Raw genomic sequence first — 24040 nt, forward strand, 5'->3', positions numbered from 1 at the left:
ACGCAATGGGTAGCATATTTTTTAACAGCCAACATAAACTTTTTAACTTCCCATTTGTTTGGAAATAGATGTTTAACTTGAAAGTTTTGATAATAAAAGCGCCAATTTTATTTTACCACAGACTGAAAATGATACATTTCGTCAGAAGATTTAAATGATTTGTACCTGTCTGGCAATCGGACAGACAATTACATCCTTGATTACACGTACCGAATGCTTAGAATAATTTAAAATCCGTCTCAAGTTTTTCACAACTGAATGGATGATATAATTGCACATTCTTTTTCGGATAGATGTTTATATTAGTGCAAACAAACAAAAAGTGTCTTACGGAGGCGCATTTGGGCGCCTTATGCAAATGATAGACTTGTCGTAGAGAAGAGCGGTTTTCTTTTATGTCATTGATGTAACTGCATATTACCCATCATTTAACGGTTAAGCAGTTTTGAGGAGAGTATGGTTGGTTTGTGGTGTTTGTATTTATATAAGTCGTTTAAGTTATTTTTGGTGTTTATTGTTGTGTAAGTGATATTAATACGTTTGTGTCTGCAGTTCATTGTCGTTGTGGCCGCTGTCTAATTTTCCCTAAATGGAGTTGATTTTTAAAACTTCAACAACTGGGCTTGCCCCTGTATTTCTCTTTATTTTTTTTTGAGAAATTATCAACTGCTTGTCGTTACGAAACATACAACATACAAACATAAGGAAAACTGAAAATACAGACAATAATTAAACATTGATTATTTGTAATAAAAGGTAGCCACCGCAGCATAGTTTTATCGGTTAGAGTACTATTTTAGCAATCCAAAGGCGAATATCCACCGCACCTGGGTTGTAGCGCTAACGATGATTGGTAAGCAATCTTACAAACATACGCAAACGGCAGGTCGTTGTAACTAACATACTTGACGGGCAACCCAACGACCCGGTGATGTGGTTTATATTCCTTGGTTGTTTCTGTTTCGAGTTTACATATCTTCATATTTTATTCATACACTCGTCAGCTAAAGACTCATGATTATCCGTCACCGGCCATACCTTTCACATATGGATCAGGTTTATTCCCGTACACAATCAGAAAATGTTTTTTAAGATAACGCTGAAATAACGCTTCAAAATTATTGAACGAAGTAATAATTCGCCTGTGTAACAAATCGCGGAGTAAATGACATATTTGATTACATCAACATCACACAAATTTAACCGAAATAAAACGTCCTCATAATTATAAACTCTCATAAGACTACGAATGTAATTGAAATGATGTTCATTCAACTAAGGAAAGGCAATAGGAAGTTCAATATTGCAGGGAGCTAGGACGAATAATAAAGCAGCAACTACAAAGTAGTTAATAATGTTCGCGTAAATATCCAGATACATCGCAAGGGCACGTATTCGGATTCGGTTCTGACGCATCAGCTGAAATAAAAACGCTACAATATATAAGTAAAAAACCAAACACATAAAAAGAGCGCCACGATTACGATTCGTATCAAACATGTGCATATTGTATCTAGTAATTCGTGTACAACGTTTTTTACAATTTTCTTGTACATTTCTTTTGTAATGGACAAGTTAAAGATGTTGCATGCTTTTCAAATATATAAGGTATATAACAATTTATGAAGCCCGAGTTATAGGCCTCGTTGGAATAAGCTTTATTCCATTATGAAAAAGTATATAAAAGTCGCATGTAAAAATATTATATGTGTATTAAGTCAGGCCAAGTTAAAACGTTGACTTTTTAAAATCATCACGGTGAATAACTCGACATTTATTAAGTCATGAATATGATCCTCGCTATAAATTTGAGTATTGCCTCTGGCAACAAGTGTACCAAGTTTCTTTTCAATGTATGAACGTTTTTTTATCATGACCGATATTTACATTTGGAAACGATGAATCGGCCGACTACGACACCAAGACAATAATAAAAAAATGAATGATAAATGAGTTCACAAATCGTAGTAAAATGACAATTGATCTTTATAACTATAATTAAATGTGGTGTACCTATGAAGTCTCTCAAGATGTGTCGGTTGTCCTCAGCTGTGTTATACCTGTAACGACCGTCGTCTTGGAGACCAACGAGGACCTTCTATTACACGTCTCACGCTGTAAAGTCTTCCGTTTATGTGATATGTGGCCCTCTTTACAATCGGATACTTGTTTGCTCACACAAATTCCATTCGGAAACCTGATGCGGTCGATGCTTTTGTCGCAGAAAAGGTAGATTGAATTTCCACATTCGGGACATTCTGGCTGGGGCTCGTAAGAATAGAAATCTGTGGTCCAGTTGTTCCACATCCCGTTAATGTTTTTCAAGTATTCAAAAGCTGGCATTGGATCATTAGGTCCATGGCCAGGATGGTTGTTTTGAGCGAGGTTGGTAGTTGGGTAATCTGTTTCAGGATCTATGTTGCAATGAGACCTTGCAATAGAACAACGGTTAAAACTATTGTGTAGCTAAAAATGAGTAATTGATAGCAATGTTTGGGTAAAAAACATGCTTAATTTTACCGGGATGTTGTAAAAACGGTACATCCCTAATGTTCTCCGTGTTCTATACTGAAGTGAACAGTGTCGCTCATGAAAATACTTTAAGACATACATGCGCGTATAAATTTCATGAATAAACCTGAAAACCCCGAAAAAGTAGTGTAGGGGTATTATAAATTAATAATCTAGAATTCGTAATTTTGCTTAAAAAACGAAATAGTGTATCTGTAAAAAATCTTAAAAATACATTAAACAGGTATCGCTTTGCCAATTACCCTCATGCCATTCTTAAAACAATCGAATCAATCTTAAGTTCGTCTTTTAATGTATGCATATATAAATCAATTTCACTTACTGTTGATTATGTCGAAATAGTTCCCAGATATAATCAATAAAGGCATGGTGCATCCAGAACACTGGGTCAAACGCAGAATACTTGACGACCCCCAAATCACCCCCAAGCCAGTCGTGAACCCCATCATGAAGGACTTCCAAGTTAAATGGTTTACTAAAATACTTTTCTGTCCCTGTCGTTATATCCTAAAACAAATGATGCAATGAACATGTTATATAAACTATAAATATGGTAGTGATTCAACATTTTAACGCTATTAAATCGATTGCCCTCCCGCCCCCCTAAAAATAAATAAAAAATAAAAATAGTAGTGGTTGTCGTGATGATTATCTTATTTCTAAAATTGTTACTTATTCGGCACCATTTTAAGTTAAAGTATTTCATTCAATAACTAGTAGGCAAAACAAAGGTGTTTCTTGCATGGATCGCCAACCCAAGTTTGCACTAGCTCATAGACATTGACTGTAATACAACAATGGTACAGGGGTCGCTACAGCGCCATCAGCCGGTTTAAGCCAAGTATCTTTAATCACTAACTTGATAATGGCAAAAATCCATCAGTCCTTTGATGTCATCTTTGTTAATAAGTCTTGGTGGGCACCGACTGTCAGCATTGGCTATGTGTCGCTGAATTTCAATGTTATATCCTCCAAACCATCCTGCAAATGGCCCCGACGATATTGGGCCATCACCATTTCCGAAAAAGCAATGCGACCACACAACAGATTGGTCAGGCGATGGGATGTAATAGTCCATAGTATAGTCCCAATAAGGCAAAGATACGTCGGGATTTATCTTTCTCATTTCTTCTTCAAATCTTAAAATCAATAAGCATTTAGATCAATACAAGATAACAGTACTACAATAAAAACCACGCGTACGAGTAGCAGGAAATATCCAAGTTTAACCTGTCCTTTAATAACGAGAAACTTATTATATAACAAGTATCACCAATTCTTGCATTCGAAATGCGTTTAACAATTAAACATACTACCATTTGAATGCTATACAGGAACTAGTGCATTCATTTTACATGTGTTCACTTACGCTACCACCAACATCCGGTGCCAAGGTAAAAAAGCCCTTCCTCTATGCTTCAACGGGATATTTTGACCATGCACCCTTCCAAAGCGACCTAGGACTCCATTCTTGAAATCAAACGCAACAACAAATACAATTAGAAAATACAATGCAACTTAAAGGTCAGCCTTTTTAGAGGTCTTTCACTCAACTTGACCCGAGACAAGCAACTCAACAACAAACTAAAAACGGTTAAAAGAAATTCTCAACCTAATTATAAAACAATTTAATAGCATGAAATTAAAATCATTTTTTTCATACAAACTCTTCAATTGCAATTCACAGATTTCTTACTGCTACGTCACCCAAACATTTCTTACATTACGATGTATTGTCTTTAAGTGTATTAAATAACTAGCACACCAATTGTATTATGCCGAGATTTGTTTTGAAAACTTGATTTGTTTGATTGATTTACTTATACAATCATACATCAAACAGCATCTGGCATATACACACTTAAACATTTTTTTATGTATTTAGCCTTAAATGAAATACCTTTTAATGACGTTACTAACGTTACTTCGAGAGATTTGTGTGTCGAACGAGCTTAGATTTAAACTTGAGATGATGTTTTGGCGTTTAATAATCCTTTTAATTCAATTTCACACAAAACAAATCTGCATGTACAAACATATGATATGTTTTTATTGTCGCATGGTATGATCTTGAATTAACACTACGCAATTTGTGACCGTATTTTCTATACTTTCAGCAAAATTTTAAATATACCTGTTCGTGACGAATCTAACACAGAAGTTACGGAGCCTCTTGGTCTGGTAACATTATTCATTTTTCATGTATACGTAACTAGTTCATATAAAAATGTTTATGTTAGTAATATCTAATTAAACGTCTATTCGCAGCTAGTACAGCAAAAGAAAACGTATTTATGTTTACCTCATATAGGGTCCTGAACACATCAAATACAGCCTCTCTATCCTGCCGAGAGAGAGTTCGAATATCGGATCTCCGCCTAAATCCTGTAGGAGGTCCATGAAATCCATACCTTCAAAAGCGACAATTGAGCCATATTGTGATGTGTTGGGATACAAAACATTCAACTTATATTTTAATCAAGAAAGAAACAGAATATAGAATAGTCTGAATCTCTCTCTGAGTAAAAAGAGTGTGTTGCTGTAAAAAGCATTCTCCAGGAGAGTTACAACTTTTAGGTTTAATGGTATGTTCACTTTTGATACTTGGACTCAACAAGTTATTTCTTAAAAGCACCAGTAAGGATTTGCAGGATTCCACTATACCAGATTTGCGGACAGATTCAACGTAAGTGCCGTTGATTGAGGACGCGTATCTTGCTTATCAGAGCTAAATAAACTTTCCCCATCCGAGTCACTAACCTAGAATTATATTTATCCTTTAATTAGTTTATTAAAAGACGAAACATCTCCTTAAACCAACTATGAACCTTTAAAAAGGGAGGCAATTATTTCCCCTGTTGACATTGGCACACCAGGCATTCCAATTGAAATATGGCCCAAAATAGTTCTCAATACTGTTTAATTTTATTCAATATGTTTATGGTCAAAGTAATTACATTTGAATACGTTCATAACAATTCAAAACATAAACGCTTTAAAAGTTGATATACTTATCAGTCACCAAACATTATCTTATCATGAAGCAATTATTAGTCACTGATCTCACAGGTCATGTTTCAAGATCACGAGTGTAAACAAACAATCGTTCGATGCTCAATTGATTTAATTCACGTTGATATTATATAATAAACATCGTTGAATGCTATATATTTTCAACATTTGCGGTTGCGGTAAGTGCAAATGTAGATTGTCTGACCAATTTTCTCTACAACATTTGCATGCAGCGTGATTGTTGGCTAATGATTGTTGACGTCTGTTGTTGGCGGACTTTTCAGAGATTCTGAAGCATTATTTCTGCTCATCCTCAGAATACAAAAGAAGTCCGTTTTCGCTTGACCAACTGACTGAGTTAAAGATCACGTGGTCAACTACTGTAATAAACAAAAAAAATACACGGCTCCTTGATTTTGGACCGATTTGTAAGCAGGAGAAAATAAAAAAACAAACTTTATTTCTAGCAGAAAACGTTTTGGGTAAACATCCTAGAAGCATTCATACTATTGTACTTTTTAGCAACTTTGTTTTGTATACAACTGGTGCTTTTACCACATGAATGTTAGTATAAGGTGGTCGGTATGATATAAGAAATATAACAAAAACTTCGGGCCATATGACTAACGCTTCGGTCAAAACATACCATCGGGGGCTGATTGACCGGCCCTTATAAAGTTAGATGACCCCAAGTGGTATGTCTAATGTTACAAATCGAGGTCCCTGGAGTACAATGACTTGGATCTACGCCCTATATTCACACGAGCCAGCATACACATATTTAACATTATCATAAATCTAATGTTAGCATCCGAACTCCACCTCAAAAATAAATATTAATAATAAAGTTAAATAGAAAAATGATGAAATTGGTTTTATTTTATATGTAAGGGTATTTCCAGTTACATGCTGATTCTAACTGTTGTATTAAAAGTGTGTTTTGTCAAGCTGGACTCGAGGTTGCATAAATTGCAAGCACAATGGCCAAAAAATGCTAGGTCGAAAGAAATCAGGTTGCAATCCAATGAAAATATAAAGCATACTTAAAACAACCGAAATACATATCAATTTAACATGTCATTACACGTTAAATATTTGTAGTGTTGCGCCAGCAGTAGTAGCACACAAGTCATACTGGATGTGATTTGGGTGGTTTTGTTCATTAGTTTTGCCTCATATTGTATTTTTGTCAGGACTTTGTTGGTACTAATGCCTTATAAGTCAACAACGACACAATTTACTACGCAACTTGTCACTTTAGATTAACACCGACACGTTTTATCGCCTGAACCATTTAAATAGATTAGTCGCCCCGATATGTTAATCGTACGTTCTTATTTAGGGAGAAGCTGTTGACTGAAAAAGAGAAATCTTGTGTAAAAGTACACGCGCTGGGACGTTATAAGCCATTCACTTATCAATACCTAATGCAACAGCTTTTGTTCGCTGCTGTCTCACGTCATAGGGTTGTAAATGATATTCATTATTTGAGAAGCAGATATCATCTTTCTTAGAAGAATCGATTTCCGTTTCTATCAATTTACGATAAAAATAAACGATGTACATACAGACGCATCTGTCGTTCAAAAAGCGCTATGTATATCGTACTACTGCAAAAAGGGTGACTTTGAATGTTTTGGATCAACAGAGCCCCCTAGTGAAATGCAGGTGTAACAGGAACAACTGATATAATACAAAACACATTTCAAGGTCACCCTAGGACCAAAGGTTCGCTTACTAACATATTTCATGAACACTTCGAATACAATTGTTTATTGTATCACATCTCGTGACAGGTTAAACATATAAATGAGTGTATTGCAACTTGGAATATTTGTTTTATTTCAATTTGAATCGGATATTAGTAGGCGTTTATAGCAATATTTGCATGCCCCGAAAACCGTGTTTGTAAGATGTTTTGATTGGTATAGAAATATGCATACCTTGTATCTTCAAACTCAGTCTTGAAGTAATTGTAATCTTCATCCGTTATTAAAGGTGTTAGGATTTTGTTGAAATGTGCTCGAAGACAAGCCTCTTCTGCCAATTTACGGTCAACTTGTGCAAGCTGATAAATATGTATCTTTTCTGTTATATCCTTCATATTATTACCTCAAAAATCAATATTCACAACGAACATACCAAAATATAACATTATCAAAAAACATATCATTATACTGGAAAAAACACGCTTACATTTTTACTCCGATCGAAACATTCCTGCACGTATTCTGGAAGTGTCAGAGTATGGCTGAAGTCAGCTGCAATTCTTGACACACATAAAGACATCATGGTAGCAATAACAAGAACAGCCATCTTTTTCTTTGTTGAATATGAACTGACTACGATACGAATACCGCATGTTTTACCTTCAGAGTATATATCGATTTGAAAGACACTCAGTGACGCACAAATCGCGATTTTTTAAACCTTGACAACCTGTTTTAATCAATGTTTAAAGTATTGAATGAGATAAAGAATCTCTTTGGCGAAACTAACAGTGTTAAAATTTGTGAAATTGACGTAAAACACAGGGCAAAAGCCTTGTCGCCAAATGTTTTGCAATTTACTCTTAACATTTACTCGTTAAACATTATAGTTCTGCATTGGTTTAAAATGTGCATATGTTTTCTCCAAATTGTGTATACATTTTCATATCTAATTATGGTTTAAGACAAAATATCCATGCCATTGAAACTCTTTTAAAATGCACAACTACAATTTTACTAACATAATAAAAAATGAGAGGAGGACTAAATTACTACGGTTACTGATCGGTTAACATTCATAGTGTTAAATAAGAACTACAGCACATACTCAAATTAAGTATATTGCGAGTATTGGCAGATGACAGACTTTGATATAAAATTGAATTTTATATTTCAAAGCGCCATTATGTTTCAAATTGCTATGTACTTTAAATTGCAAAATGCACTTGCTACAAAGTGACTACTCAATGTGACATGTTTTTTTTTTCTTTTTTAATTATCGAAGCGAGGTAACACCATCCCATACTATTGTCTTTTTTGGAGTTTGGTTTGGAGGCTGAATGTTTTGTAATTCAAAACAATTGCAGAACATGCTGCATCTAAATGGTTTTCCTTACTGTTTCATTTTATATTTTCACCACATCGCTTTAACTCGTACACCGATGTGACCACTTCGTCTGAACCATGTCGGTTATGTTCAAGCTTTTTTTGTCACGTCATGTAATATTAAAAACACAAGTTAAGAACACACTATTATTTCACGTGTAAATTGGTGAATTGACTTAAATATTGGATTGTTTCGTGGTCTCTAACTTTAATATTAAGTTGCTAATAACTTAACATAGAAATCAATATCTTAAAATAAAATTTCTGATATATCGTAACTATATTTGGTATACGATCGTGTATGTGTTATATTGGCTACATTGATAATTGCTTGAATTTACTTCTGTCCACACATTTAATGTTCAGCCCTCAAAGAGATATTGCCAAACTCTCATTTTATTTATAAAGCTGATCTGTTAAAAACAGGTCATTTCCAATATGATAACATACGCTGTATCACATAATAAAAGATGCGTGACTACAGCAAATGGATTTAAACATGTCTCACATGGTCAAATGGTCGCAAGTAGTATATTTCATAAACAAATCGCCATGAAGTAGTCTTGAACGTTTTGTTAGGTTATAGCCAAGTTTATATTTGCATGACTAACCTTATAACTATTTAACCCAGAGCTATGGACTGTGTTATATTTGCATGACATACCTTATAACTATTTAACCCAGAACTATGGACTGTGTTATATTTGCATGACATACCTTATAACTATTTAACCCAGAACTATGGACTGTGTTATATTTGCATGACCTACCTTATAACTATTTAACCCAGAGCTATGGACTGTGTTATATTTGCATGACCTACCTTATAACTATTTAACCCAGAGCTATGGACTGTGTTATATTTGCATGACCTACCTTATAACTATTTAACCCAGAACTATGGACTGTATTATATTTGCATGACCTACCTTATAACTATTTAACCCAGAGCTATGGACTGTATTATATTTGCATGACCTACCTTATAACTATTTAACCCAGAGCTATGGACTGTATTATATTTGCATGACCTACCTTATAACTATTTAACCCAGAGCTATGGACTGTATTATATCTGCATGACCTACCTTATACCTATTTAACCCAGAGCTATGGACTGTATTATATTTGCATGACCTACCTTATAACTATTTAACCCAGAGCTATGGACTGTGTTATATTTGCATCACTAGTAACATGTGTACAAAGTTTCTTGTTAATATTGAATGGTCATTGAGTAATGGTCAAGTTGTTGAATGATTGACATAACTTGACAATGAATAAAGCCAGAGTTATTACAACAATTCGTATATGCAATGTACATTACAGGTTCAAACGTGTTTGCCAAAAAGATTATACCAACAGAGAACAAGCGATGTCAGCGCTACAACAAGAAATTACTGTTGATATAAAACGAATCAAAGAAACACACGCGCGTTCGTCAAGGATCCAACCATACCCGTAGGGTACATTTTCAATAAATAAGGGCCCTTCGATGTGTTATTCTTGACATTTATTGTATACGCCTTCTATTTCTTAACAACCTCAATCATTAGTTAAATGAAAATATTATTTCATGGCACTTTAACCTACGGTACTACATAGTTCCATATCTATATAAAATTCATCAATACATTATTTGATATTTCATCTTGCAGCAAAGCGGCGTCATAGAGAATACATCGTTTCGATCTAAATCCTTGTTTAAAGCATGGTTTATTTAAAATAAGCTTAAAGAACTCGATCGGCTACGTAATGCCTATAACGTTCAGCATATATCTTTCTTAAGTAAAGATAAACAGAATATGCTGTGGGAAATTGAGTTTATATTACCTTGCATATCAACACCTATCGACCCAAACATATATAGGTTTGGCTTCGAGTTGTGTCGATCCGACTTAAGCCACGATAACCTTCTTCATGTTAACTAATCAGGCAATACAGCGGAGTTTTATTTAAGTAAGTTTTCCAATTTTGAAGTGGGAAAGTTGCCATCTTATGTTTACTTAATTAAAGAAAATTTGAAGGCATACATTGCAAACAATATTTGCTACGTCACAAAAAAATATAACAAAATTCAAATGACATGTAACTAAGTTTACCACAAACAAACCAAATATTGTATTTGGTCTAATAACGAAATTTGAATGCTCGCGATGGTGACAATTTCTGATTATACGATGGAATCCATTACGTAACAGTTCCTTTAGGACATAAAAGGACATCAAAACGTCAGATGAAAAAGTCTAATATGTTATTTAAATTCATAAACAAGGCTCGAACCTTGCCGCAACGAATGTGGCAGCTTTGCTGTAACCTCGATTATTATGTTCAGGCACAACACAATGGGACTTTTTGTTGTAGGTATGTTATTTGGATTAACTTAGACAAAAGTTTGGTGTATTGACCTTTCTATCTTAAACCAATATTTATTACGATAAGAGAACAGTTATGAATACAAAGATAAGGAACGACGTACATAAATGCGTGCGAGTAGATCAAAATATGTCACGTGGAAGCAAACCAGAAGCATAACCCATTTTATTATTTACCACAAGTACAAACGGCACTACAAGTTGTTCACCCTAAAACACTGTCCCAATACATAATAATAGCGTGAGTCAAGTTTTGATTTCTGTTTTTATTGACCAGTGGTATTGATAACATGCTATGGACATTATCGACGCTAGCATCGCTTTAGTAGGATTCCGTTGATTGAAATCGCAATCCATCTCCATTAAAACCTTGTTTAGTCTCCCACGAAAACATTTAATTCAGTCTGATTCCAATCGTCGTTACCGTGTTCTGGTTATAAATGACTGAACACCAAAAATGTACAAAATCTATAAAACAATGATATGTCTGAATTGCTTTGAACATGAACGCATATACACCTAGGATAAACATACCATTATTTTTTTTGGATTCTTTTTGTTTATTTTTTTAAAGATTATTTAAGCTTTTGATGAGATGCAAGATCACTCTGCAATGTATTTGTTAAAGCTGCACTCTCACAGATTGAACGTTTTGACAACTTTTTTATTTTTTGTCTTGGAACGAGCCAATTTTTGCGAAAATCCATGGAAACCACTAATATTAGACTGCTGACAAAGAGTTAGATCGAAGATTTTTATATTTAAGTTCAAAAATTGATGTTTTTATGCATTTTTCTTAAACCGTTAGTAACAGTTTAAGCCATAAAACAATAACTTTCGAATGGAAATATGAAAATCTACGATCTGATTTTTTGTCAGCAATCTTATATCATTGGATTCCAGATATTTACGCAAAAATTTGCTCTCTCCAAGACAAAAAATAAAAAAAATTGTAAAAATGGTTCATATGTGAAAGTGCAGCTTTAACGTTTTCAAACTGGAGTTTCACTTTTTATTTAATAATACACATAGGTGTCCATAGGACGCTAAACACAGAATGTGTTTTCTCCCACCTCAGATAAGTAGATCCATTAATTTGACCATGCTAGAAATTCTTATCTTGCCCACGGGCGAAGATAAAATGCCCGTATGGAACTTCTTTTAATGGTCACCACATTGTAATTACCTCCCTTTTTGAAGACTGTCGTCTGTAGCGCATCACGGAAACATTGTCTGGTGGCAATATTTAGAACGCGAGTTAATTATTTCTCGCTTCAAATGTCACCAGAAAACAGTTTTCACGCACCTTTCAAGAAATAATGCTTCACTCTTCTTAGAACTATTTAAAGACCGATCAGACCATTTATGTACTCTGAATCACTGCGCGAATATCCATGACAACCACGAATTATTGCAAATCCGTACGCAATTATTTTTACTAAGCACAACAGAGTTCCGGCAAAAAAATACATTTTTACTTAATTTTGTTTAACAGAGGTGGGAGAAAACTATCTACCATAGCCGCTCGTGTAAGTTAGGTTCATCCCGACCCTCGCGCAGGGTGTTTTGCGGAAACTCGGTTAACCTCGTTTCCGCAAAACACCCTACGCTCGGGTCGGAATATCCAATCTTACACTATCGGCCATGGAAGATACTTATAATCCGTTCATATCTCCTAGAACGCCAAAAAGTAAGCAACGAAAGCAATTATCAAAACGACCATTATGGTCATTGGACCGAAGCTCCCTGCCTTGTTCGCTTTGCATGGGCGAGTAGTGAGGGGCTTGTACGTCCGTTCCCACTGAGTCTGGATATATTTCCGGGCTGGCTTCCAGGCACCGGGTCCATGAAGGCGGTACTGGTAGGGAGACGCAGGACCGAAAAATACATCAAAAGCCAACTTTGGGTCAGTAAGAACCAGTTTTCCTGTAATTATAAAACGGAAAACAACTCCTTGTGTGTCTGCCTCTCCGAATATATATCCCTAATATTCAAAAACAACGATAAAGGACACAACTTTGGATTAAAGTATTAATATAATTGTTTACAAAATAGAGTTACGGAGCGCCCTTTATCGCGATATTTATCTGCTATAAAACCTTAATAGTCATCTGTGAACGACTTCTAAGTGTTTACTTGTATCCATTGACAACATAAATAGTTTAAAGATACAGATCGAGGTGAATGGCGTTACAGTCGAGTCACTCGAAGTCAACCAAAATCCGGAATAATCCGGATAGTAGACTTGACAAGCTAAAAACGTAATGAGTGAGTACATTTGATTTGTATTCCTCATATAATTCTGGTACGAAATTTCTGTTGATGAGAAACTATGCACTTGTTGATTTGTCCCTGTGGGTTTCATTGTATTATTATTACGGTTAGTTTCTGTGTGACAAAACCTAACTTCACTAAGTAAGCAGATCAACCGAATGATGTCCGAAAGGGTAAATTATAAATTCAGTACTATTTTAGACAATAACATAAATTAAAAACAAATCACATGAATGGAACGGGAACACCGACGAATAAAAAAACGTTAATGATTGGTTGAGGCTTGCCATTTTGCAACAATTGAAATCGAAATTAAAATCCTTTGCGGGCCTCCAGCTCTAAGGCCTTTATGGGTATATTCGGGAGATTATGGCATAATGGCGAACAACAACAAATCCTAAACCTAAAATTATTTTCAAAAAGTGAAGCCTGGCCAGACATGTGAATCGGATTAATTTTGAAAACATAATTCACGGAAAACAAAACCTAAAACAAAATCTTACCAAGATTTGGTTTGCATCCAATAAGTTCGGCTAGTTCGTCCATGAAATCGACGTAATCTACTTGTATTGTATGTCTTGTGGACGTCTTGTAGCGCTGCGCCATGGTCACCTGCTTGTTCCGGATGTCCTCCCACATCGCCGACCGGTCGGGCAGGCTAATCTCTCCCTATACAAGAAGTAGGTATTTTAATTTATATTTTCTACCCGTGTTTCTGGCTACATGATAGTCTTACTTTATCTTAATCCCGTGTTATGTAAAAGAGGATTTTGAAGTTCAAAAGTAAGGGAGGTGTGGCGCCGAAACGGGATGATAACAAGGAAGCGAAAAGCTTGAACAGCGATTTACTGACCCTTAATATGTGTGTGATATTAGGAAAGCAGATTAATTTAAAACACGAAGGGTGTTGCTTTTTTAGCAATGAATGACATGAAAACGTTACACAACCTAGTAGAGAGCAAGGGAGACAACACAGGGTTACCAGCTGCCGGTAAGGCTCTGTGAACGTCACCTTAATAGTATTTCGATTAAACAAGTCTTCACTAATTGTGGCGCAGAGCTCGATATGTATTTCAAATGATGAGAGTTTTATAAAGTGAAGGATTTGCAGGTGGCTTCGCAAATAATATTTATCAGACATTCCTTCGTTTTTATAAACATGACATGGGATTACAACTAACTTATTAACAATTAAGTATGCAGTGTATTAATAGGTCGAAAAGGGCTCTTGATTATGTCATTATTCATACCCTACCTTGAAGACCTTCGTGGCCACACGGCACTGCATTTCGCTGAGCGGCATAATAGCGCCGAGGGGCTGGAAGCAACCGATGATCGCCAGGGTGTGGTGCTCATCATCTGGCGGAAACATGTACTTGAAAAGATTCACCTTGTTCTCTTTTACCTCTGTGATACTCTTGTCAAGAAACGGGAACCCAAAAATGTACCCCGTGGCCATTACAACTTTATCGATGTTATCAACTTTCGTCCCATCTTCAAACTCCACCCCATTTTCGGTGAAGCGGCTGACGTTAGCTTTCACAACCACGCTTCCTATGACAATCCTGTTTGGAAGCTCGTCATTCATCGTTGGGTGGGAGCTAAAAGGAGGAAAGTTTGGCTGAAGGCAATACTTCGCATGGTCGAATTTTTTATTTAGATTCTTGATAAAGAAACTTTGGAGCATGTTCCAAGGCAATGTCTTTCGTTTGGCCTTATCAAATCGTGTAGTTGCACGCATATCCCAAGGATCCCCGTCTTCCGCCACTCTGTTGAATATCCACGCGCCGGACCGTGTGCTCAAATATACCTGTGGATTTATAAACTTAAGTTTATCAATTATTGTAAGAAAACTACCTAATTATCGTTATTTGACAATAGTCTGCTTTAAAACATTTTTAAAGAGTTTTTAATTGTTTAATTTAGTTGTCCTATTGTTCGAAAGTTTATCATCGCGACATTATCCTGGCATTATCAAGTTATTTCGAATAATGTTAACCCGACATAGTGAACGCTATATATTTATTCACCCACACAACTTTAAGACAAGTTTGCATGGTGACAAAATTGAAGCATTCGAAAGATTAAACAATTCTACAGGCATCAGTTTGACAGTTAACTCTAAGCTTAAAAAGCGTGTCTTCAATCTAAAATTAGGTTTAAACATTAGTGATTATGATAACATACCTTAGACGAGATTCTGCTGAGCTCAGTGGTCACATCGCCACCTGAGTTTCCTATCCCTATGACAAGGACGCGCTTATCTTCGTAGCCATGGTGATCCTTGAAGTCGTGCGTGTGTACGACGTCCCCTTTGAACTTGTCGAGCCCGGGAAAATCGGGGATGTTCTTGTTGGCATGGTGGCCCGTGCATACCAGCAAAGCATCGTACGTTTGGGTGTCAGAATTACTCGAGCCCTTCGCCTTACTCACTACGTCCCATTTTCCTTTGCCCGATGTCGAAGGCTTTACACTGACAACCTTAACCCGTGTTATAAACTCATGAAACATATCGTAATAATAAAATACAGTTAATGTATGCACCAATGACCTGCGTCAAAGGGGACGTGTAAACTGTAATTTTGGATATCTAAATCAGATCAGTGGAATAGAAATGTTTACTTAAACGCATCAGAGTGGTTGGAAAATTACAAATGTCAAGGTCAGTTACTATTGCAGATGGTAATTTCATTTAGTCTGTAAATGACGACATACCTCCCTATTAAACTGGATGTACTTTTTCATTCCAAATTCGTCTGCATACATGTTCAGGTACCTGTCCACTTGGGTATTGTGCATGTAGATTGAGAACTCAGCAGGGATCGGGAAGTCACTGTAACACATCATCTCCTTAGACGTGTTTATCACAGTTGACTTCATCACGCATGCCTAGTGTGGAAAATATCAGCGTTACATATACACAAGCTACTTATTAGAATCATATTTAACCACTGTAGATCATCAGTTTCACAGAAAGTTCATCATTCATCAGAGAGGTCAAATATATTTCTATAACAAAAAATAAATGTTAAGTGGACAAAACCATCTCCCTTAACACTGAATTACGACGGAATATCTATGAAATAATAAATAGTATTTATGGTAAGGCAAGCAGAGGCAGAATGCGTCAAACAGTCTGCCATACATTATAGCCATCTATTATATTGCAACGGAAGTATTTTCAAAACAATACTAAGTTTGACCTTGGCCTTCCTCCTTGCAAAATCGTCCGATAAGTTGGACCTTATTACTCTCCAACGTTGTATAATATATGAGTCGAGGCCCTTATCGTAACAAAAAGTATCAGAACAAGAGAAAAGAAAACAAAAGTCGTAAAAACATACTCATTTTCAGATTACGCATTAATATATAAGTATATATAAGTATTACAGAAATGCAAATAATGACATAGATGTATTTAATACAATACTCTACTACTGATTGTTGGTGTTTTCAATGGTAAAATGTTTAGATAAAATAGACACCTATTTGTATCAATATAGACAACATATATTCACACGAACCAACGATGATAGCCTTACTGTTTTTCAGTTGTCTAGAATTAATGTCTTATCATTTTAAATCAAACAGATTGTATGCAATACAATTTTCTACGTTTAAGTTTAACGAATTAGAATGGAAAGAAAATCCTTGTTTATAATGAATAACCTACAGGTGGCGTTTTATAAGCACGAGTGATTCATACGCACGAGTGTTTCATGCGCATATGAATGTAAAGGAATTCAGCTTTGGCGAACCGATAAGTTCACATCGATTCAATTGATATTTAAATTTTGTAAGCAAATGTTTATGGTGAAAGTGTTCTGTTATTATGCAATGCCATCATATGAATGATCTAATTGTTTTCACTTGTCAACAAAAAAACACAGCTATGCGATATACACTTGTATAACTTGATATAGTACGTATACATAAATCATGTAAATGATATGTTTTCTAGGCATCATTGTTAAGGAGCTTATAGGTGATGAGGCCGAACATCTAGTGGTACAAGATAAATCCTGATGCCAAACGGGAAGAGGTTTCTGAGTTTTCCCCAGAAAGAGAGTTTTATCTCAGATTTTTCCTCGGCCAGTCGACCACGTCTGTAAGCTCCATTTTTGACAAGCAAGTTGTTATCTAGATATGCTTTCCTCATGTTGAAAGTTCATGCTGTATATGTAAATCGGTTTCACAAGCGCTTCTTCGAGACTTCCAAAATAATACTATTGAAAAGTATAGATATTGTTATTATCTATAGGAATTTATAGAATGGTATTCAGGGAAAGTAGTTTTTTTCTCATGCTTTTTTTTTTGATAGATTGTACCGACAAAGCAGAGCGCTTAACTTTAGATAATGTTTTATTGAAAAACAGACGGTGACCGATTCATGTGCTGTACTTTATAGATGCACTCTTCCTCCCAAATATGGTTTGCCACAATAAATGTAATTGTTTTAATGTACCAAAAGAATGAATAAATTTCAAAAAACAATGATTCTTAAAACGGATACCGAGTTTAATTCGAACAAAAGATGCAGAACACACGGTATTTCTACATTATAAGACGATAGTAGATTGCACTAAATATTTTATCACTCGCGCGTGTTCATCTATTAGATACACGTTATAATCTTGTTATGTCTAATTGATATTTTCCGAAACTTCAGTTTACGTAAGTAATTAAAGGTTTATCACCCAAACTTTATGTTAGTATACAATATCGTGTATTGACTCTGAAAGAGAGTATCCTTTGAATTTAGACTTGGCATTTTCCGTGCTAAAAGATGATAATGAATTTAACGTTAAATTATTCGAGAAGTAATAAGATAGTTTATGTATTTAGAACATTGTTTGTTTTAGGTTGTATAAACAATGAGCATTGTATGATATTTGATTCAATTTACAAATTTAAAGTAAAGAATTTTAGTCATTCAAATATTGAAATTAATTGTTTTCTCAAGCGTGCCATTAGGTTTATCTTGTCAGTTATATCATGTAGTGTAGCCATTTTTTATAATATCAATTTGTTTGTTAAAGTTATCAATGGAAAAAGTCAATTGAGCCGCACCACGCGATTTGGGCCTTCGGAAATAATAATTGCAAATGAAATAGCCATTAATAGAAAATGAAGAAAAGAAAGAATGTTTATATGTATATTACTTATTTTCAACACGGATTTTTTTTTAAAGGAATGTCATTGGCGTCTCATTTCTTTCAAAAGTTTATGACCATAAGTTTACTTATGATAGAATGGCATCCGTCCCAACTTATTTTGACTGTATTCATAGTAGTGTATAGAACAGCCAATTGTATTAAAAATACAAAAATAAACTAAGATTTGTCTTCTTTCTTTAGGTTCGATAATGATTGTGTTGTATAACAACAACTCAGAACTTAAGCTTGCTACGTTAATGGGACACGTCATTTCAATTACATACGCTTGTAATTACGTCATGTGCGTGTCGTCATAATTGGTATTTAAATGCGCGATACAAGATATATTCTTAGAAACACGAGTTCTACTCAATATAAGTAAAATCATCGTGAACTCTTCACTACTGCTTTCTGAAATGTAATTGAACTCAAATCAGCAAATGTATGCAATGCCCAAAATCGCGCGATACGGCTCAATTGTAAAGAATGAAATTCGTATCAGCAAACGAGCTCTAGAAGAGTAAGCTAGGACTTGAGTGTATAACAATCATTGCTAAACAGCTGACAATTGTTTAAAAATAAACAAAAATCTCAAGAAATTTCAGTACTTAGCATTTTGATATTTTCTTTGTATATATTAAGTTCGTTTCAATTTGTTGTATTGGCCTAGAGGCATATATTATTTTGGATGCTTCAAATATTGGTCTGGATTTTGTTTTCATTTCTTATTTTTTCCATTATTATAAAAGTATCATCAGCAAACTTAATAAAAAGCAATATACAAATTATTGAGCCCTGGGGCATTCCACATTTAATAGTCAATTTTCAAGATTTTATGTTTACAACATCCAAAACCTGCCAATCAGCTACTTATATAGACCAGCCAAAATATATCACCACCACAAAAACAACAACAACAATACTGGCCTGTCCTTCCTCAACCTCGGACGTGTAGTGCCACAGACCACCCATGTAGGAAGAACGTTCGAAGCAGACTGGTTCAAGTCCCTCGTCAAGGCAACACTTGATGGCCGTTAATCCGCTGGCACCCGCCCCTATCACTAACACTCGTTTCTTAGCCATTTTTCTATAATGTACATTACAACATTATACACATTTAACAATGATCAGTGTATCTCCATTTGTATAATCAAATGGCAACTATAAGCTATAAATATAAAGATAACACACGCGTTGATTTTTGAAGGAACATTTTGTTATCACATAATTATACTGTTAAAGGAGTTTGTACCTTAAATGCTGACAATGCGTTTTGAAATGATTTTTGATAAAAAGTGAATCCATGAAAGGCGAATAAGCACTGCACAAACTGACACTTGTGTTTCATCATGTCTTCAATAGAAAATTGTAACAAGATACTTGTAATTGTCCAACTTTAACTTTGATATGAATTAATAACGAAATAAAAATGCTGCAACAAACCTGTTAATGCTTCAGAAGAGTATCGTACAGTACGAAAATGTCAATCTGATAACGGGATGAAAAAATAAATCCGGGACGTCTTCAATGTAGGACAAACTATTGCAGCACTGATAACAAAATCTGTGTGAAAGGTTACATCTAAATGCATGCACTAGAACCACAAACAATTCTCCGTTAAAGTATTGAAAAGTCAAGATATACTTTCTTCTATGTTGTAGAAATTAGTCAATGCCTTCGCTATGTTTAAGTTAAACCCGTTTTGAACTTTTGGCAACGTTCTATTATCAGTCACTTAATGGTGAGGAATTGGTTTGGATATGCATTGTTAGTTTGAACTTAAATAACGTTTTAACAAACTTGTGTTTTTTAATGCCTACGATAGATTGATAGATAGAGAAGACCTACAGTTCTATCAACTTTTTGTCTTTGATGTTCTGCTCGTCCAATTTTACAAACAAACTGTCGGGACTATTCACCTGTATTCTCCTTTACCTTGATGGATTCGGCATCGTCTTGCATAGACCACTAACCTTGGCCATAACTCAAAATTCATGCTAGAGTTATGATAACAACTTTTACAGCCAATTGTCACCAGCATTAAATGAACGCGGGTTCACAGCAAAATAGATTCTTTCGTTACGTCTTGTCTTTAAACATATTATAAAGTCAATGTCGGGCTGAATTTGCATTAGGTGCTCTGAATTGCACTCCTCCGTCTGCAGATAGAGTTGGGATCTCTTATCATAGAAGTACTTGGGGTTTACCTATAAGTTCATTATTATTTGTTTTATTGTTAAGTTTCCTCAAGTTAATGCATACTTTGATAAGTTTTACCTTTTGCGTTTTTTCTTTATTTAGGATTGTTGGGATAAGAGTGAGGTTTGTGCACTTCAACTGCTTTAAACCCCCAGTAAATTTATATTTGACTGACCGTTCCAAGGCGGTACCTAGCTTAATGATTAAGAAGGGCTCATTATCTGCAATCATTCCGCCCATTCCTTAACAATAATGTCTTGTCATTAAGAATTTTTTTCGCGTTTTTTAATTACTTGTATACCTTATATCCGGTTAAATACAGCAATCACTTATTTTTTCTGTCCTAAATACACATGAGTTATATCAATATAACATTGGTCTATTTCTATTGGTCAGAAAAAATATCACGACTCCAACATTAATGACACACCACTGTTGGTCAAGGAAAGGTCACGCGGTTACCCCACATTTTTCCATTTTCCATATTTATATTGTACCAAAATGGCGTCTTTATTTGGATTTTGATGAATATTTTGATGAATATTTTAATAAATAAATGAAACATTTAAACAGGTTAACAGGGTGTCAACGTGATACATTCATTACAGGGTTAGTAGGTGACATAGTACTGGAAGTTAACAGAAAATAACATGGGGCATTTTTATGAGTACCTTATATGGTTAAAGACAAGGAATGATATGAACTGTACATTATCTTATTCAATTAAAGATGCAAGTAAGGCAGTGGGATGGTCCTGTTAACCTGTGTTGCCAGGGTCTGGGAGTGTTGGTGGAGAATTGTGTGTGTGTGTGGGGGGCTTGTTCTGTCAACCTGTGTTGCCAGTGGGTTGGGTAGTTGATGTAGGGGTAAGGGCTGAAATAACAATCCGTGTGAATGTAAATATTTATTGCCAGTTAAAAATTGCATATTGATCTATAACTGTGATGAAAAACTGCTATTTCTTAATTCAATTATCCCCTAAACAAAATCAATACATCAAACAGTTCATTTCCGTCACAATAATCATATTAAGCAATGTAGTGTTGTTTGACAAGGGAGATCACAGCTGCAGGAAATATCCGTACTTATGAGAAATTATAAGTTGGTAAACAGTGTTGAGGTAAACATTCACCGAACTGTTTTTAGTCTTTAAGCCTGATGATTTAATCACTAATCAATAAATTCGTAGCCTTGGTATTTTTTCCTGCCCCTCTGGCGATCAGGCTACCGCTGATTTCGCACACTAAATTTGTTAAGATATAATGTCATTTTAGTACCTTGCGATTGGATGAAACCGTGTTCAACTTTTAACTTTTGTATCCCTGTCTCGAGTCTGCCATAGTAAAAAAAAATCGTCGAAAGACTCGTTGACGGCCATTTAGGTGGACTATAACCTGTTTAGATGTTTAGAGATTAGCAGATGATCCATGGGTCCAGATTTTACATAAAAGGGGGCATAACATAGGTGTGTATGCTTTTGACTAGCGCCCCTCCCTCAGAACCGAAACTTATTAGGTTTCAAGTGTTCGCATAGGCGGCACGCGCAGGGGCCGTGTGACATCCCTCCTCCCCCAGGAGCCTCTAGTGGGGATTAGAAGAATACCTTACAGTAATGCACCAGTCAATTGCAACCACCACCCCTCAGGGATAGCCGGGGAAATGGGGTGTGTTTTTATCTTCCAGGTGGCCCTGCAGTGCCGATTGAATGCGGTGGTTTTGCCTTTGCGCCACAAATAGCGGGGAATTAGGCCTTACCTCTAGGGTCTCTTGGATGCGGGGGCATTTGGCGGGGATTTTACCAGCAGTTTGTCCCCGCAGAAAAGGGATTTTACCCGGGCTTGGCTGGACCGAAAGTCAAAGTCCCCGCTTTTCCCCGGACCTGGGGAGACCGTGGTGACAATTGACTGGTGCATACTAATGAGTTGTCCTACTTCTTAACGTATTCAAAAAGCCACACAAAAATGTAAATGAATAAAATATATGACTTACCCAGTGGGTGTTTAGGATATCCATTTTGCAAAACTTAGTGTCATTCATCGTTCTGCAAAGCTCAGTGATTTTGTTTATCTTCGATGAAACACAAAATAATTCGTCTGACACATTCGTAATTTTCCAGCAGTATTGATTACTGTATGTTTGTGTTAAACCGGTTTAAAGTCACAATCAAGTACCAATAATTAAATAATTTTACGCAAAATTAACATGTTAGCGTTACAACTCAATAACGTCACTCATAATTTTCTTTTATGGAGCATTTTTATAGTCGGTAAAAAAGAGGAAGATTATTAAAACACCAAGGTTACATTACACTATTTCATAAGTTTCGAAATTAGTCAAATTACCTTTAATAATATCATTAAAATGATTAATATGGGTGTTATATTAAACAAATAAGATACGTATGTAAAACCAATCGTTTTTGCTTTAAATGAAGTGCAATAACCGCGTTTTCCAAAAACATTTCGCATCATATATGTATAAAACAAACTTGGCATAATTGTGTTTTATTTTGTTATGACACTTCATTCATCAAAGCAATCACATCATAGTTATATTTATTCTTAAAAATAATTGCATTTTACCTTATCTTTGTGTAAACCATAAAAAAGGCTTAGTCATAATGAGTGCACGACACATATCATGAATTTGCTCGGGCGAAAGATTTGAGCCTTGAATAAATGCAGATTCGTTTAATTATTGCATTTCCCATGTATTTCCAAGTAGTTTAAATGTGATTTGTATGCGTATATAAGTATACGTTATATATTTATTTTAACCAAAGAGTTCATGATATATACATGTAAGCAAAAATTCCGAGATACGTAGATAGAATTATGTGATGACGGATGTCAGATTATTTATATCACATGTTTTTTGTTCAGGTAAAGCAACGCAAAAGGACCAACCTGTTTCACAAGCGCTGATAACCGATAACCGTTTACTGACACAACAAGCTATTATCCGCGCTACATGCTTTGAAGAAATATAGTAGAATAGCGAACGAATTGCTAATGCAATATAGTCCTATCCAGTGGCAATGACGGAGACTTGTTGAAAAGGATCACAGAATAGAATTTGTCATCTGACGAGCAGATGTTATTGTCCATATTTTCTCGCGGAATCTTTAAGTAATGGATTCCATCGTTTAATCAGATCTTGTCAACAGCTGAAGACCATCACCTTAGCCATGATATATACAGACAGATTCCTTAGAATTTTGAAGCAAATGATTTACATAAATTACCCGGAAGATATTACTTTTTTGCCGGGACCTCGGTACTTTTAAAAAAATGTAAGCATGCTTTGGCATATTTGAGCCAACATCAACATGAAAAGTAGTAAATATATTGCCTTGTGTCCCATTGTATTAATAATGATAATTATTTTAATCAAATTC

General features: G+C 35.3%; 2 protein-coding genes across 3 annotated transcripts; both read right to left on the bottom strand.

The window, feature by feature from the left end:
* Positions 1 to 622: 622 nt before the first annotated feature.
* On the bottom strand, positions 623 to 7926 carry LOC128244759 (putative tyrosinase-like protein tyr-3). The gene is made up of 8 exons (XM_052962820.1): positions 7741 to 7926; positions 7488 to 7612; positions 4835 to 4943; positions 3902 to 4002; positions 3392 to 3671; positions 2855 to 3039; positions 2014 to 2431; positions 623 to 1419 (listed from the first exon to the last, which is right to left on the bottom strand). Exons 1-7 carry the CDS (start codon positions 7858 to 7860, stop codon positions 2026 to 2028), a joined length of 1326 nt encoding a protein of 441 aa, XP_052818780.1. The 5' UTR covers positions 7861 to 7926; the 3' UTR covers positions 623 to 1419; positions 2014 to 2025.
* Positions 7927 to 11946: 4020 nt separating this feature from the next.
* On the bottom strand, positions 11947 to 19981 carry LOC128243799 (flavin-containing monooxygenase 5-like). Of its 2 annotated transcripts, XM_052961748.1 has the most exons (7): positions 19888 to 19981; positions 19372 to 19531; positions 16004 to 16177; positions 15476 to 15769; positions 14544 to 15098; positions 13792 to 13957; positions 11947 to 12940 (listed from the first exon to the last, which is right to left on the bottom strand). In XM_052961748.1, the coding sequence occupies exons 2-7, from the start codon at positions 19525 to 19527 to the stop codon at positions 12690 to 12692; spliced, it is 1596 nt and encodes a 531-aa protein (XP_052817708.1). In that variant the 5' UTR covers positions 19528 to 19531; positions 19888 to 19981; the 3' UTR covers positions 11947 to 12689. The 2 variants fall into 2 exon arrangements, with proteins under 2 accessions (XP_052817708.1, XP_052817709.1); XM_052961749.1 differs by lacking the exon at positions 19888 to 19981 and having other exon boundaries at positions 19372 to 19553.
* Between the last annotated feature and the right edge of the window lie 4059 nt (positions 19982 to 24040).

Source organism: Mya arenaria, chromosome 8 (assembly GCF_026914265.1).
Source record: "Mya arenaria isolate MELC-2E11 chromosome 8, ASM2691426v1".
Taxonomy (NCBI): Eukaryota; Metazoa; Mollusca; class Bivalvia; order Myida; family Myidae; genus Mya; species Mya arenaria.

Bases quoted from the DNA above. Each gene is read 5' to 3' on its own strand.
- LOC128244759 (XM_052962820.1), bottom strand. From the start codon at position 7,860: ATGGCTGTTCTTGTTATTGCTACCATGATGTCTTTATGTGTGTCAAGA. The intron at 3,672-3,901 runs GTAAGTGAACAC...ATTGATTTTAAG, and splicing joins CACCGGATGTTGGTGGTAGC to ATTTGAAGAAGAAATGAGAA. The intron at 3,040-3,391 runs GTTAGTGATTAA...CATTTGTTTTAG, and splicing joins TGGATTTTTGCCATTATCAA to GATATAACGACAGGGACAGA.
- LOC128243799 (XM_052961748.1), bottom strand. From the start codon at position 19,527: ATGGCTAAGAAACGAGTGTTAGTGATAGGGGCGGGTGCCAGCGGATTA. The intron at 16,178-19,371 runs GCCAGTATTGTT...TTTCCACACTAG, and splicing joins CCGAGGTTGAGGAAGGACAG to GCATGCGTGATGAAGTCAAC. The intron at 15,099-15,475 runs GTATGTTATCAT...ATAAATCCACAG, and splicing joins TCAGCAGAATCTCGTCTAAG to GTATATTTGAGCACACGGTC.